The sequence below is a fragment of the Python bivittatus genome, unplaced genomic scaffold, assembly GCF_059951505.1.
Source record: "Python bivittatus isolate LINGU-HERP-01145 unplaced genomic scaffold, Pbiv_v1 ctg000330_np1212, whole genome shotgun sequence".
NCBI lineage: Eukaryota > Metazoa > Chordata > Lepidosauria > Squamata > Pythonidae > Python > Python bivittatus.
In genome coordinates this window covers 42425771-42441819 of record NW_028277058.1, presented here as the reverse complement: position 1 = coordinate 42441819, position 16049 = coordinate 42425771, and the positions used below count along the sequence as shown (strand labels likewise).

At 37.8% G+C, this 16049-nt stretch overlaps 1 protein-coding gene across 2 annotated transcripts in view; it reads left to right on the top strand.

Annotated features, from left to right (window-relative positions):
* The window catches only part of CHST11 (carbohydrate sulfotransferase 11), a 181421-nt gene extending 165708 nt beyond the window's left edge, over window positions 1-15713 (top strand). For both annotated transcript variants that reach the window (XM_025164176.2, XM_025164175.2), the window contains exon 3: window positions 10078-15713. In XM_025164176.2, coding sequence (XP_025019944.1) covers window positions 10078-10932 — 855 coding nt within the window. In that variant the 3' untranslated portion in view covers window positions 10933-15713. The remainder of the gene's footprint in view (window positions 1-10077) is intronic.
* The last annotated feature ends 336 nt before the right edge of the window (window positions 15714-16049 follow it).

Below are 16049 nucleotides of genomic sequence, written 5' to 3'. Positions count from 1 at the left end.
TTTAGGTAAGAAAACAGAAATGATTAAAACCTAAGCAGGAGCAGATGTTTTGCATCAGGTTTAAAGTAGGACAGCAGGAGCTGTATTATTTTAACCTGTAACTCTGAGGCAAGTTTCAATTATTTGTATGTTCTTGGCCTCACTACTGTGTATAAATATTTACTTCACTCTCTTTTGTCAGGTTAGAAGCTCAAATGGAAGATGAAATGAGCATTCTCAGTTTATGCTTCCCCTAAAGGAGAACTGAGAAGTTTGTGAATTAAGCAAAAACAGAACAACAAAAAGCAGATTTGTTTGCTCTTTTTCACTTGGGGGACTATCTTGCAAGTATTTGTAGAAGGAAGCAGAACAGCTCCAGAAAAGTTGTAGATGTTGGTACAGACAAGATGACTGGAGTTGCACATCACAGTAAGCCATAATGTGGTGACTTGGGCTTAGTTTGATGGGTGATTCTACACATTGTAAAAGAGTTTATGGCTTGACCATAAGCTATCTATGATCAGCTATTTTTACAGGAAGGAGGGACCAGTACATGATTTTATGCAGTATGGAAGGAAAGAGGGAAGATTTGTATGTCCAAAATTCTGCAATTCTCACATGAAAACAGTAGAAAAATTATTCTATCTTCTGAAATGTTAGTATTACTACTGTTCCTACTACAAGTAGTCCTTGCTTAATTATGGTAATTGGGACTGGCAACTCTGTCGTTAAGCAACGTGGTCATAAAACACAATGTAGCATGACCATGCTGACTTACAAACGGCAGTTCTGGCATTTCCAGTTGCCATCATTAAGTGAATCCTGCATGGTCGTTAAGCATGACATCATGTGATCACCATTTGTGACCTTTTGCCGGCTTCCCCACTGTCTTTGCTTGAGGACTGATCATAAGTCCCATTCATTCAGCGCTGTTGTAACTTTAAACAGTTGCTGAACAAGTGGTTGTTAAGCGAGGACAACCTGCATTACTATTACTACTGTTTCTTCTGAGCCTCCCTTGAAGATCACTATTGTATGTCACAGCATCTGTTTTGCAGTATCACAGGAAAAGATTCATTTGCTGGTCTAGTAGGCTTCTGCATATAAATTGATCTAAGGAGCAAAAAGTCTTGGAGCAGTTCTGCAGTCCTCTATGTGCATGATATCTGCAGGATTTCTCCACCTCTGACAACAGAAGGGCAAGACTGGCAAAGAAGAGAAGGCAAGGGGGCTTTTTGAACTCACATTAGCAACTTGAAAAATCCAATTTATTTCTGGGGTGAGAATCAGAATGCCTTCACTTCTGTCTTATTGTATAGACAGTTCTATAGCTGCCATCACACTGGTCAGTGTATCTTCAGTTGTTTTTTTAAAAAAGATATTTGAATGTCGTCAAGTGAGTGAAAGCCACTATTGTGACATAAAGCCAGTTTTGTGACTGTTGCATTGGCTTCCAATAATTTCTTGGTTCAGTTTAAAATGCTTTAAAAAAAAAACTTTTAAGCTCTGTGTGGTTGGCTCCTAGGCATATCATCCCAGGAAGAGTTCTTACTCGAGGGAATACCAATTTTCTGCCTTGATTTTCTGCCAGTTCACAGGGTTCACACATGGCTGTTTTCCCCCAAACTGGTTGTACATTTGTGATCTGAAGGGTTTACTATATGTTTTGCAAACTTTCTGCAATCATGGAATAATAAATAAACGTTTAGAGAATTCAGGGACCACCCAGTTAAATCTACACCCCCTCCCAACATTTTTGTCTTCAAGAGAATGGGTGATCATGTTTCTCGGTGAATATGGTAATGATTATAACTTCATTTGTTTATTTATGCCTTCCCATCCCCTCCATTGTTAAAGGTTTTTTTAAAATGAAATTTTGTGCCAAAAACTTTAATCCAAATTATGTATTCGTTGACTACTTAAATGATTTTAACCCATGCCATCATAACAGCCTCCGTTGTTGGTCAGGAATGTTCAATAGAAATTTCAGGGTACTATGGGGGTTGGGGTGAGTAGATTTCCAGGCCAATGGCATCCTCATTTTATATATATATAAATGTATATATATATATATATATATATATATATCAACATATTTTCATTTTGTATTTTTCTTGTGTGTTGATTGTGAAGCTCTATATACTGTGCTAAGTGGAACTCTAATTTCACACAATCAGTACCTGCACTCAAGTCCTGTTCATTGTCCTCACACATACTGGTACTTGGATTACCGCTTACATGCACCAACAAACCAATTTTCAGGCCCCAATCCATTTTTGCAAATCAGCTAACACAGGAAAATGGGGGTGGGAAGCTGAGGTATGAGCAGGCTCTGGCCTGGCCAGCTGATTGGTAGAGAATGTAAGGACGTTGTGGTGGACTAACTAGTAGATCTCTTCCTGAACCAGAATTTGACAACCACTGGTTTACTGGTTTTAGTCATCTGCTCTCAAAGGTTTCCAGAACAACTTTAAAAAAAGCAATAAGGAAGCTGTCACATCCTGCTGACATTTCATTGAAAAGTACTTCTAATGAGCTTCATAATTTTAAATACCAAGCTTTTAAAGTAGATCTGAAAATAGCTTCCAATGCCAAAGGATGGTTCAGAATGTTAACATGTCTTTTTGACACATGTCACTGTAAACAAAGGTGAATATGAAAAAAATGTCATTTTAATTATTGCAGACGTCACAAACAAGAGGGTTGATTGCCTGGGAGGAGGCTAATTTTTTTTTAAGGGGAAGCCTTGTGCATGAATGTGAGCATTTCTCTTTTGTGAGGCTATATCTAACCTTTTCCCCCTTTCACGCCATTTGAAAGATTACTTCCTGGTAGTTGATAGCTCGTCTATCACCTATTACACACATGTAGCTTTTCATTTAACTTTTCAGTTTCATATTATTGTTGTTGCTGGTTGAACAGAGGAAAATGAGCACCTTTCAAGACACAAAGAAAACAATGACAAAAGGGTAAAAATAAAACCAGAACAGAAAACCTTTTCCAGATGGCTATAATGACAGGATGCCAAAGAATCTTAGCAGTATCTTTCAAAGGTCGTAATCACTGAAAAGCAACAGAAGGGAAGGTTTGACCTCAGAATGTTAATACCACCTGCACAGAAAGGGCAGCTGTCAAGGCTGCTATTTTATAGCTGGACAAGTGGGGAATCAATCATAGAACCATGGAGTTGGAAGGACATTTTACCATCCTCATCTTCCAGGCATCCAGATTAAAGCTACCTCAACAAATGAATGTCCACCTTTACCGTGAACACACCTATGAATGGTGCTCACCACTTCTCTGGGCAATTTGTTTCTTGAATTACTCTTATTACTACCTCCCCCCACATCTATTTGGAAGCTGTTTTTGTGTAACTTAAATCCATTAGCCAATCCATTAGCTTGTATCCTGCAGGTTTGAAGAGCAGAGGACAGGTCTTGACCTTCATCTGTGTGACATTCTTTCAGGTATTTCAAGAGCGCTATTGCACTTCTCCACTCCAATCAGCTTTTCTCATGGAGAAGCAAGTAAAATTTGGTCTGGCAAGCCAGAGAAAATACAACCACTCTAATTAGCATACCCATCCCTTGAAGCTGACCTCTAACTAAGAGGTTGGCCCTTACCGAAGCAGAAATGGTGACAGAGTAAATACTCTGAAAAATAGAATGCTTTTGTGAAGCTCAGGATGGGGTGCTCAACTTCCTATTGGCCACATACGTGCTGGGGGGACACTACAAAAAAGTGGGTGGTGGAGGACAATTCAATTTGATGTAATTAAAATTTAATTCAACTTAAATTATTACTGACAGTTAATATGATTACATGCATCAATTAATTTCACCATCCTATTACATTACATTATAATTTAATAGCAATTATTGGAGAAGTTCCTGGAGCTATACTAAAGATTTTGGAAAGCTATGTTTGGATTTTCCATGCCTGGCTTAGGCTGCTAAATATTTATCCTAAAACTCACTGCACATTTTTCCCTTATAATATGACACTGACTTCACACTGAACTGACAGATTAGTATCCGGTCCAACTAAATGCTGGAAAATGAAAATGCTGAGAGCCAGTCAGGAGAACCCTTCCTTCTGCTTGATGTCAACACTGATTTTCCTCTCTCATTTTTTGTCCACTGAAGACAATGGCCACATCAAAAGGAACATGCAAGAGAACCCCAAAAGCTGGAATAACATTTGGGATTATATTTTAACTGATTCGTTTTTTTACTTGAAATGAAAAATATAAATCCATCTGATCATTTCAAATATTGAACCATGCAAAAAGTTTGTCACAACTGCATTATTTCTCCCTCCCCACAAAGAAATTACATTCAGTATAATTTGGCTGGCTTTTGCAGATGAAAGCTGAAGTTTGGCTTTCTATGAAATATCTTATCTAGAGGGTATGTTGATGCATAGTGGTGATAGGGAAGGAAGAGTGGGGCCACTTTTGGGGTTCATAGATCACGGGGGCCATCAGGGCCACTATGTCTGGTTGCCTGTTGAAGTCTGGCAGAGAGACAAAGAGGAAAATCCTACATGCATATACCTGGCCAAGATGCCTTGGATTTGTCTTCATTTCTGGCCTTGCTGGGAGTCTTTATGCATGAGGTGGGACGGGAGATCTGACAAGTATGCAAAGCCACCCAAAATGGAATTAGGATCTTCAAATACATCAACAGAATAAAACAGTGAGAACCTGGCAGATGTTCAGAACTGATGAAAGGATTATAATGCAAGGCATGCAATGTCCATCTGCAACTGGAAATAGAAGTATGAGCAAATACAAAAGGGGAGAAAACTAACAAGAAACTAAAGAAAGTATGTACTTAAAGAAGAAATGCAGCAAGAGCCCGTTGAAGGTAAAAATAGGACTTTCCTTCCATCCAGAAAAAAGAGTGAACTATGATTTACAGGAGATTTAGACAAAGAATTGCCTTCCCTCCTCCTTCAAATATGTCTTAGTTAAATGAGACATGAAGTGTGTTATCTACAAATTCATTTGATTTTTTTTAAGTTAGTATATGGGGCTGTATTTTAAATTGGGACCACAATACTTAACTCTAGTCTTCCCAATCTATGATGGCCATAAAAATTGGTGCCACTGTGCATTTTTTCCTATCTCTAATTTCAGTGCAATGGAAGAGGATAGAGTTTAACCTTCTTTACACATTGTGGCTCTGTTTAGAAACACACGTATACACATATATTCACATGCTATGCTCAGGACTGTTTTAAAAGAAGGTAATGTGAGCAATTGCTCCAGTCCTCACACAGGCAGGCCCATATGATGTATAAGTTAGTATTTGAGATTATCAGATGAATCAATTCATTCAAGGTAGCAAAAATAAGCAGTGAAAAGATAACAGAAAAACTTTATTTCAGGCAGGTTATCCATGTGAGGAGCATCAAAAAAGTTAAGTTGGTGGCTGTGACCACACAGTCAAAGCTCCATCCTTTTGTTTATGTGCATGCAAAGGGGACCGGGCTTTCTGCAGTGGTGGCCACCATCTTGGTTTTTTTTTACTCCCCCACCCCACCCGACCGGATGCTGCTGATTATGTACACATTCTCAATAATTGGGTTATTGACCTCACTGGACAAAAAAATGTCACAGATACGTTGGGGTAATTGGCAGTGAAAAGGGGTGTGTAGGATAGGAAGGGAATATTCATGAGCATTTTGGGTCTCCCAAGTTTTGAAAAAGCCCTGCCTACGCAATCTGCTCAGAGATGGCATCAAGAGGCAAATGAAGCTTTCAAACCCGTTTGGATCATCCACACACTGGAATAAAAAATATTCCTGTTCATCTTGTAGGTTTGGGGTACCTTAAAATATGGTGGAAATCAAGGGTTATCTCTTCTGACTTACATAGTCTCATGGGATCTCAGTGCTGAAGCTTTTGGAAACTCGTAAATTACAATGATGTTGTTTCAATATAGAAAAACAATAAGGTCCCATACATGTATCTCACCTGCCTTCTTCTTGCTACTATTAGTGAGGTGGGAGTGCATTATGGTTTATGTCATAAAAGTGCTGAGCAGTATCAGCTGCCCCTAGTTATTGAAAATATTCTGACTTTAGAAAATTAGTTTCTAATGCTTGCCAAAAAAAAATCCATTAGGCATATTGATGCACATTTGTGTCTTCATCAGTTAGCATTATTGCAGTGTGGTTTCAATCAAAAGATCTGCTAGGAAGTTAATCTGCAATTAAGTGTGCTTTTGATTGTCTGTGAGGGTCTCTAGGAATGTCCACAGCCAAAAGAGTGAAGATGCTTCAATGTGACTCTCAGTTTGCCGTCATTAAGACTTGGGATAAACAGCAGTTGCCTCATATGCACATTAGGAATGGCGGTGACAGATGGGAACAAAAAGCTCAGGGTTACATAGAAACCTCAGCAGGAGCAAAATGTAAACTCTGGAGGGTGAGGGGACTGCCAAGTATGAAAAGGCGATTCCACCACCTTGATGGAATTTACATGGCACTTTATTTTAAATGAAAGTTTAAATTTCAGACCAAAGGAATAAAATACACAATGCAATAAGAATATTAATTAAGAAAAAAAGGAAACTCATTGATTGCTATCGGTAACCTATAATGGCTAAATTCCTGCTATAATTACACTTTGGTTGTCTAAGTTATGAAGCCAGTTAATAGTATGGGCATGTTTATGAGTGTTTGTATATTCATTCATTCATGGAAAATAAGTGGAATTTTGAATAGTATCCTTTTCAAATGGGGGGAGGGAGGGGAAAAGGAAAAGTAGGCTATTGACAGCCCTTCAAGGTAGTCCAGGCCAGGAAACCTGGTTATGAATGTTACTACTACTTTTATTGTAAGGTTCTAGTAGTGTAAAAATTTTTTGCAAGTCTGAATGTGCCTCCCCCTTTCTTGCCATTACCTTCAAGAGAACTAGAGAAGGTCAAGTCTGAGATGTTTTCTCATGTTACATTCCTGCTTTGGAATCAGATGCACAGTTATACTAACCTTAATATGCTAGGTGAGGAACTATTTGTACAGGATATGTTTAGTAATGAATAAAGCCACTTCCCTGAAGTGGTGGAAATTGTAAGCCAGGAATCTTCTACCAGCTAATAAGCCAACTTTTCAGTGAACAAGCTGAGATTATTTTCATTATTTGGTATTATTTGCTCAAAGCAAATAAATTAATTGGGTGTTGAAAAAGCAAGAACAATATTTGTGCTTCAGCCATGAGTAAAAATAACAGTGGCATGGGTGATATGAAATCTATTTATCTAATTTTTAAGGATAGTGTGCATTTGGAGTTGTGGTGACTTGAATGTTAAGAGTAAACAAAGTCTGGGTAAAAGAATGTAAGGAAAATTGTCAGCTGAAAAACCAGAAAACTGCTCAGTTGTAATGTGGAATATGTGTGTGTGTGTGTGTGTGTGTGTATATGTGTGTGTGTGTGTGTGTGTATATGTATGTGTGTGTGTGTATTAGAATAGTGATAATATCAATATTTCTCCTAAAAGGAAATTCAAAGTGTATTTGATTGGTCACTTCTCAGTAGCGTCTGAGTTATGACATTACAGTAAGCTCAACATGTTATATGAATGCAACACTTACAGTTGTAATCCCTGCATGGATGTCCACAGGTGGGAGCAAGGGGGGGTGTGACGTCTGTCATGATGTTGTACAAATAGTGTAATCTGCATCATTTGCCAAGACATCATTACATACATTGTTTCATCATAATAGCTTGTACCAGAGGCCTGTTAATCCATGATGAATAGTTAGTTGTGAGAACCAATCCCATTATCTAATAAATCATGGCTTATTGGTCAATATAATGGAACTTGATTGAATTACCACAACTTTTACAAGGAATAAATATTCCTAGCTAAAGTGGAAAACAAGCTTTGGGATGTTAATGCTTAAGCTTTAGCATTTTTGCTCAATGATTCTTGTCATCCTTTGACATTATATTGTAATAATGGCTTTTTTATAGTTTGGAACATCCTTATGCTATGTCCCAGTGTATTACTTGGTTGTTGTTTTTTGCTGTAATATCTTAAGTAACTAAACAATCTGCCCAGAAACCTTGGAGTGTGACAAGGTTTAGAAGAAGAATAAGAAGAAAAAGAATGTATTCCTATCCTATAATTCAACCCATTCTAAAACAGAAAATTGGTCCAATCCGAACTACAAAATCCTTAATAAATATATCCATCTAATAACAAAGAGTGTGATAAACAAAAAGTCTGTTAAAAGGCAACCTATGCTTGGCCTATTTGTTGTGGGTCTCAGAAGTCAGCACTGATAGCAAAACAAAACCAAAAAAACCCTTTCAGGGAAGCATGTTCCCCCCTCCTTTCATTTCTAGCAGACATTTCCACACATTTTATTTCACTTGCCAAGGTCACTGCCAACGAGGAAGACAAAACAATTAATCCTTGGCTGAGGTAGATATCAACAGCAAGAGCACATACTGTGTTCATTTTCAAAGGTGTTTGGAAACCGGTGCCCTCCTCTTATTCTCAGCAGCAAAGGTCACACCAAGTTCTGCTCTTCTTTCAAAATGAGTTTGACTAGAGATGCAGTAAGAAATCGTTTTAGAATAAGAGAAAGAGAAAGAGTGTTTCTCCTTATTTCACAAAGGTAGACTGAAATACATTTAGTACCAGGATATAACTGCATTGTCCTTAGGAGCCAATAAAACGTGTTGGCTTCTGTCCGAATTCTTCAGTGGTAATTATTGCAACAAGTGTCTCTGCAGGTCAGGCAGGGCTACAATAACAGCCATGATTATCCTATTTGCAAGTAGAACATCCATCCATAGAGCCATTATATTTCTGATTGTAGGATTTCTGGGGTAAACCAGCAGGGATTCATTGTCTGTGTCATTCCTTGCTTGAAAGCAATGAATCTTCTTGGCAATTCTTGGAAAATATGGATTTTCTGCACTCAGTAAAAAATACAATTACTGTAGGTAGAATGCTTTGAAAGGATGTTATGTTCTGGTATATGCCATTCCATATTTCTTCAGAAGCACATACTCTGCACCCTTCTCTCCAATATGACACCTTGGCTACAACAGGGATAGCAATTTTATTTGAGACCATGATTAACTACTAGAGAAGGGGTCTTTTGCTTGTGTAGTCTTTCTTGATCTTTCATCCTCCTTTACTGCCTGGGACAGATTCCAATACTTGTAGAATTAATCAAACCCACAGTTTCCTTTACATCCAAATAAGTAAACATTGGTTTATTCTCTAACTCAGTGTTTCTCAACCTTGGCAACTTTAAAATTTGTGGACTTCAACTCCCAAAATTCCCCAGCCAACCACCGTGGCTGGGGAATTCTGGGAGTTGAAGTCCACAAATTTTAAAGTTGTCAAGGTTGAGAAACACTGCTCTAACTAGAGATTAGAAATGAGCCAGGATCTGATCCTAATTTGAAGTCCAGTATAAAATCTCTTTCATAATTTGAGGGTAACAGGAAATTGTGCTTTGATAAACCACAGATGCATTAAAATCCAGCACAGGAGAGAAAGAGGATGGAAAGAGAGCATATTACATCTGAATGTGTCTGCTGTGCTCCCAGCTGGAATATATTGCAGCCACTGATAAATAGAATAGTACTGCCATCAGGATGTTCTTTTAGATGAGAGGGTACGCAGAAGAACTGTACCCTTTTTTCTTAGTAGAATTGCAAAAATTGTACTGTAATTTATGAACCGCAGGCTTCATTTAAGAAGTACACCTATAAAGCACAAGATTCGGCATGATCCTTGCAGTTGTAATATTGGGTTTGGACACAGAAGCCTGGGTGGGTCTTGAGCAAGTCACTGATTTTCCAGTAAAGTGAGGGCTGCATTTTCTAGTAATTGTTCTATTTCAAAGTGGTAAAGGAAGTTTTGTGTGTCAATAAAACATCAGAAGAATGTGCATAGAAGAGAATTAGAAGCAGCCGCTCAATTTCTGCCTAGGATATCTTGATTTTTGTTGTGCACCACTTGGTGGGTTTTAGCAACAAGGAAAGCAGAAGGTATTAATAATAAGTAAGATGGCAGAAGTATTTCCAAACTGTACTGAGTTGTCCCCATTTGTGTTTCATTTACATAGTTGGAATTATCCAGCACAGCAATCCTTCATCAAATCCGGAGGGATCAAGTTACAGATACATGTCGAGCCAACAGCATGTCCAGCAGGAAGCGCCGTGTGCTGACCCCTAATGATCTCAAACATCTGGTGGTTGATGAAGATCACGAATTGATTTATTGCTATGTCCCCAAAGTGGCCTGTACCAACTGGAAGAGAGTCATGATGGTGTTAACTGGGAGAGGAAAATACACTGATCCAATGGAGATACCAGCTAATGAAGCACATGTCTCATCAAACTTGAAAACACTCAACCAGTACAGCATCCCAGAGATCAACCATCGCTTGAAAAACTACATGAAGTTTCTATTTGTCCGTGAGCCTTTTGAGAGACTGGTGTCAGCCTACAGAAACAAATTCACCCAGAAATATAACACCTCCTTTCACAAGAGATATGGTACCAAAATCGTAAAGCGCCAAAGGAAAAATGCAACACAGGAGGCTCTGCATAAAGGTGATGATGTCAAATTTGAAGAGTTTGTGGCTTATCTCATAGACCCACAAACTCAAAGAGAAGAGCCATTCAATGAACACTGGCAAACTGTCTTTTCTCTGTGCCATCCTTGTCACATCCATTATGACCTCATAGGGAAGTATGAGACTCTTGAAGAGGATTCCAACTACATCCTTCAACTAGCAGGAGTAGGAAACTATCTCAAGTTCCCCACCTATGCAAAGTCTACAAGAACTACTGATGAAATGACTACAGAGTTCTTCCAGAACATCAGTTCAGAGCACCAAACACAGCTGTATGAAGTCTACAAACTTGATTTTTTAATGTTCAATTACTCAGTGCCAAGCTATCTGAAACTGGAATGAAACGTGGATAGCCAGAGAAAGAAAGAAAGCTGTTTAATTTAAGATTTTTATTTGTCATAATTATGTATGAAGAATGGGTTATTTTGTAAGTTAATATTTTTCTCTCTCTCTCTTTTTTTTTTAGTAATGCTGCGAGCAGCATAGTTGGAAATTTATTATTTAAATTGTTGGTAAGAAAGGACAGTTCTGTTTGCAGGGTAAGAAAATTGCAGTGACAATAGCTCTAGATGTGACAAGTAAGTGCTACACTGTTTTGGGGTGGAAAATGTTCCTTATGCCCTGATTTATTTTTTTAATTTTTTTTGGCATTCTTAATAAATCCGAGCCTTTGGGTTATTTATGCTTACAGAATAGATTCCTCATTAGAAGCTGAAATGCAATGCTGTGTAGGCAAAAAAGAAAAAAAGAAAGAAAAGAAAAGTTCCCTGTGTTCTCATTGCTGGAGTTTTCTTCTGCCATAATATTCCTTCATTATGGGGGGATGAATGTGCTCATAAAATTGGAAACATTGCAGTGGGCAGTAAGGCCCAGGAGCTATAATAGATTTATGGATTTGGGAGCCTTCTGATTCTCTGATTTGTAAGACATACTTTTCTACATAAAGATACACGCACTTGGTCTCAGAACACTTAGATCATTAAAATGTCATACATCTGTGCATCCCAAACACCAAGTAAGAGAAGGAAGCAAATGTTCTGGAAAGTGATGGCATGACTCAATTTCTTGTCCCTTAAAGGAGACAACCCAACCAGAGACTACTAAGAATTATCTGCTACTCCTAATTACCCTTAGAGGGAATCCTAGTTCAATAGGAAATTCATTTGATTAAGTAATCACATGTGAGGCCTCACCTGATTGTTCGACCCAGCCCTTCAGGGACAGAACACTCTTAGGGACCCAACTGGCTGTTCTGACATAACAAAAGACTAAGCTTTGGCTCTTTTCTTGATGACCAGTCTATTCAATTAGGCACAATCACTTCCTTTGCTCCATAATATGTCCAAGCAATAGAACCACATGGTACCAATACAGGATTTTTCAGATCTGTACACTGCTATTTGCATCTGTAATCCCTCATCTTGGGTCTTTGGAGATGATTGTTCCAAAAAAGAAGAAAAGGAAAGAATGTGCCCCTTACGGCCAACAGATTTAAATGACATCCCCACCCTGAAATTTGCACCATAGTAAAGAATAAACTGCATCTGGGAGTGGCTTTCCTGTGAGATAATGAGAATGTCTATATCATGTTCTGAGCTGTAGCAAAGTTTAAAGAGGCCCATTGAATAGAGTGCAATATTAAATGGTACCTGACCTTCTTTTAGGTGGATACCAGATGGAAAAAAAAATCCTGCAGTGATGCAATTTTATCTCAGTTCCAGACCTTAACAGCAATTATTTTGAAAGAAACTGACATATTGATGCTATATTTTAACATTGGGAAGAAGAACAAACACTGATTTTCACATGCATGTATACACACGCACACATACACGCACACACACACACTAATATTTAAAGTCTATGACTGAATGAAATGTGACTATTGTATAGAGAGAAACATATTCAAAGTTCTACTTTGCTGGACATGTTGTTAAAATCATTTCTGCCTTCCTACTTGTTTGATTTCAAGATGTGTAATAATGATGAATTAATTGCCTTTATTAATAGGTGTAGTAATAACTTTATTTAGGATCACAGTGTTCTCTTAAGTAAATTGGTTAGACCGATCAAAAGATCTTAATCAATTAATTGAAAGGTGCTCCCAATTAATTGGACAGCAAAATTTTAAAACTTGATAATTTTAAATAAAGGTCCTTCTATAAACATAGATGACAAGCATCTTAGGAAGAAGCATTTTCTCTTCCCATGCTGTTAAGCAGTGCCTACATGCATCATCTAAAACCTTTGAAGAAGTATTTTGCTTTAGAACTATTGACTTATATCCAAATAAATGAAATTTAATAAACCAATTAAAAGCATATGATTAATCAACTGAGATTGATTCAATTGGAGGATAACCCTAATATTAATATTATTGTTAACATATAGCTCAACATGTCCCAAATGATTCTGAGAATCCAGCTTAGCTTCCTGATCTAAACATGAAGATTTTCACCTTACAGTATTTATATGGAGGATGAGACTGGAAGATATATAAAACCATGCCTTAGTGGGTTTCAGAAATATATACAACAAATAACTTTCACCAGATTCTATTATGTTCTAGTAATAGACTTAAAACCTATGGCAAATCTATATAGCTGCAATTGCTTTTGTTATTTTTTTGGAGAGAAGAATCCAGGTATTTCTACGGCAAGAATATGAAATAGGGAGACAGATTCCTCTCCCAAATGACATCATTCCTGTCCAGATTGGAATCTAGCTCTCATTTCACAGGTGACTTTACTGTCCTGCCCAACACTTCTTCCTACCTGAAACAGAGGATGGACCAGAAATCTCTGCAATATCACAAAAGCTTTTGGTGGGATAGCCTGTCCATTCATATGAGTACTTACTGGTTCAAAAACAGCATGACATCACACAATTTTAATAAGAATCTGACTGGAGAAACTGGCAGCTTTATTCTATAAGAAAGCAGGGAAATTAATCCTATATATTAATCCTACATCATCCTCACTTAATTTTGGACTGTAACCCTTCATTCATGTTGTTCAGTGAAATGTAGTATTAACTGTTCAATAAAGCTGGGAACACTGAAAATGATTGGGAAGAAATGCTTCAGACCTCACGCAGGTACAGTACTTCTGCTATTCGTTAAAGTAGTGTGACATTTTTCAGACTTCCAGGCAAGGCTCATAGAAAAATCTGAAAAAGGTCCAATAACTTTAATGAATAACAGTCCTACATTCCAAAAATTGCAGCTACCACCAATGGTTGGCAGAGGAACCTAGGGCTGTACTAACTTTATCACCTCAGCCAAATGTTTCTAGTCAATTTTAATTTTGCTATAAAAGGAATGGTGATTCACAAAGCTGCACACCAAGCTTTGCACACTCGTGAGGACTTGAGATGTTTCTTTCAGCAGCTGACCAGCATGTCAAAAAGCACAGTGCTTTTTAGAGAAGAAGGAGTTTCAAGAGCTGATTATAATATGGCAGAAGCAGGGGAAGAGGGGTCTGGTGCCAGCTTTAAAATTGAGGACAGAGTTGAGGTGGCCTGGGCATCATGCCTGCAGCAGCTCATACTTCCTTTCGTTTGGTTGTGGGAAGTATTCATCATCTCCTTCTCATGGCACTTACTCAAAAGAAAGCAGGTGAAGAGGTTGTGATAGCAAGGAGGAGCAACCAGGAGGCAATGTCCATGACTTTCACAGATACCTGATCGTGTAAACTGTAGATGTTCTTCTCAGAATAAACAACTTCTTATAGGGCAATGCCAAATCCTCTAGCATGCCTCCCATAGTTCTTTGGAGTTGCAGTGATGGGTCCATAATCCCATTTAATACGTCTATCAGATTTTTTAGGAAAATCATATAAAGAAGAAGAGGTTCTGTGGACTGCATCTGTATCATCAACAAAGTCATTCTCATCATGAACTGCTATGGTGAATGCTGCCTGAGAACTGATGTTCTTAGAACACAGTTGCTGATTTTAAGACCCTTCAAAAGTAACATTCCTTCAACATTTCCTCTTACATATCTTGACATTGTTTTACCAAGACTAGACAATTTAGTATTCTCCAAATATTTTGGGCTACAGCTCCAACAGTCCTTTAAGAGCTGGTTGGAAGTGAAGTCCAAAACCTCTGGTACTATCTTACTTTCCCGTGATCTAGGAAATACTGGCCTTAACTATAATATGCTAATTTTAGAATATTTAAAGCAGTAAAACCTAACAGCTTTAAAAGATTCTGAAAATCCAATTTAGTTCTTTTCCACAGAAGCATATATAACATTTCTGAGAAGCTCCCAGCAGGACATGGGAGTAACAGCACTCTCCCATTCTTATACCAAGCAACTAATAATGCAGAGGCACACTGCTTCTCATCCTGAAGATGATAGGCTATGTATGTTTCAAAATGTTTCAGAAGAATGGCTTTGAACTTTGTGCAAGCACACTTACAGCATTTCTCTGCTATTCATTAAACCAGCATCTTTTCCCAGGTTCTGTAGTTGCCTATAAAAAGGTGTGGCTGCTTTAATGAATGACAGGATGCTGTGCTTATGTGAAGTCCAAAGCAGTTCCTCTGAATTATATTTGAAGCATGCCCAACCCTAAAAGACATCATAATTAATGGCCTGAGGAAATGAATTCAATGAATTATGGAAAGGTTCTTTTTATCTATCCTGCAAAATTTCCATAAGTAGTTCTTAAACTGATGCCTTTCTATTTAAAACCTTGTTTATTCATACTTTTGTTTATAATGTCTGGTTTTTATTATCACATTAATATTCTACTGAAGTGTGATAAAAGATCCTGATCCATCCATGAATGACAAATTTCTGATGTCAGTCATTCTCATTCATTCTTTCTCTCTCTCTCTGGTCTGAGTTGGCACATTGTGACAAAATGAGTAAATTATGGACTAGAAATTGTTTTAAGCCAATAAGTGTGATAGATTGATTCATTACAATGAGGGTGAAAAAATTCTCTTTGATGAATGGCACTGCAAAATTTTGAGTTATGATAGTTCGCAATTTCTATTTTATTTTTTACTTATGAGATGCACAACTGGGTAAGCAACTAGAGAACTATTTATGATGCAACACAGTGATTTTTATCTACAAAGCTGTTCCACTGGACAGGAGGAAAATATACTATGGGGAGAATAAATTGAATTCTTTTCTTTACAGTTCTCATCTGTCTTATTTACTGTGACTGGAAAGGGGAGTAGAATTCCTGCTCTGATTAAAAGGGTCTTGATCAAGTGTTTGTCAGAGTAACGCTCAGGATGATCCTGAGAGTGGGGAAAACTAGATGGTATGAGTAAATGTCTGAGTTTTCTTTAAGCACAGCTGAATTATTGGGGAAAGGGGAGGGGATGAACAATCTTGTTGATAAAAAGTTGTCTGAAGCAAATTTTCCACACTCCAAAGGGTTAGGGCACCATATGGGTTGCCAGTAGTGTTTGTGTATGTGTATATATCAGCCTTTCCC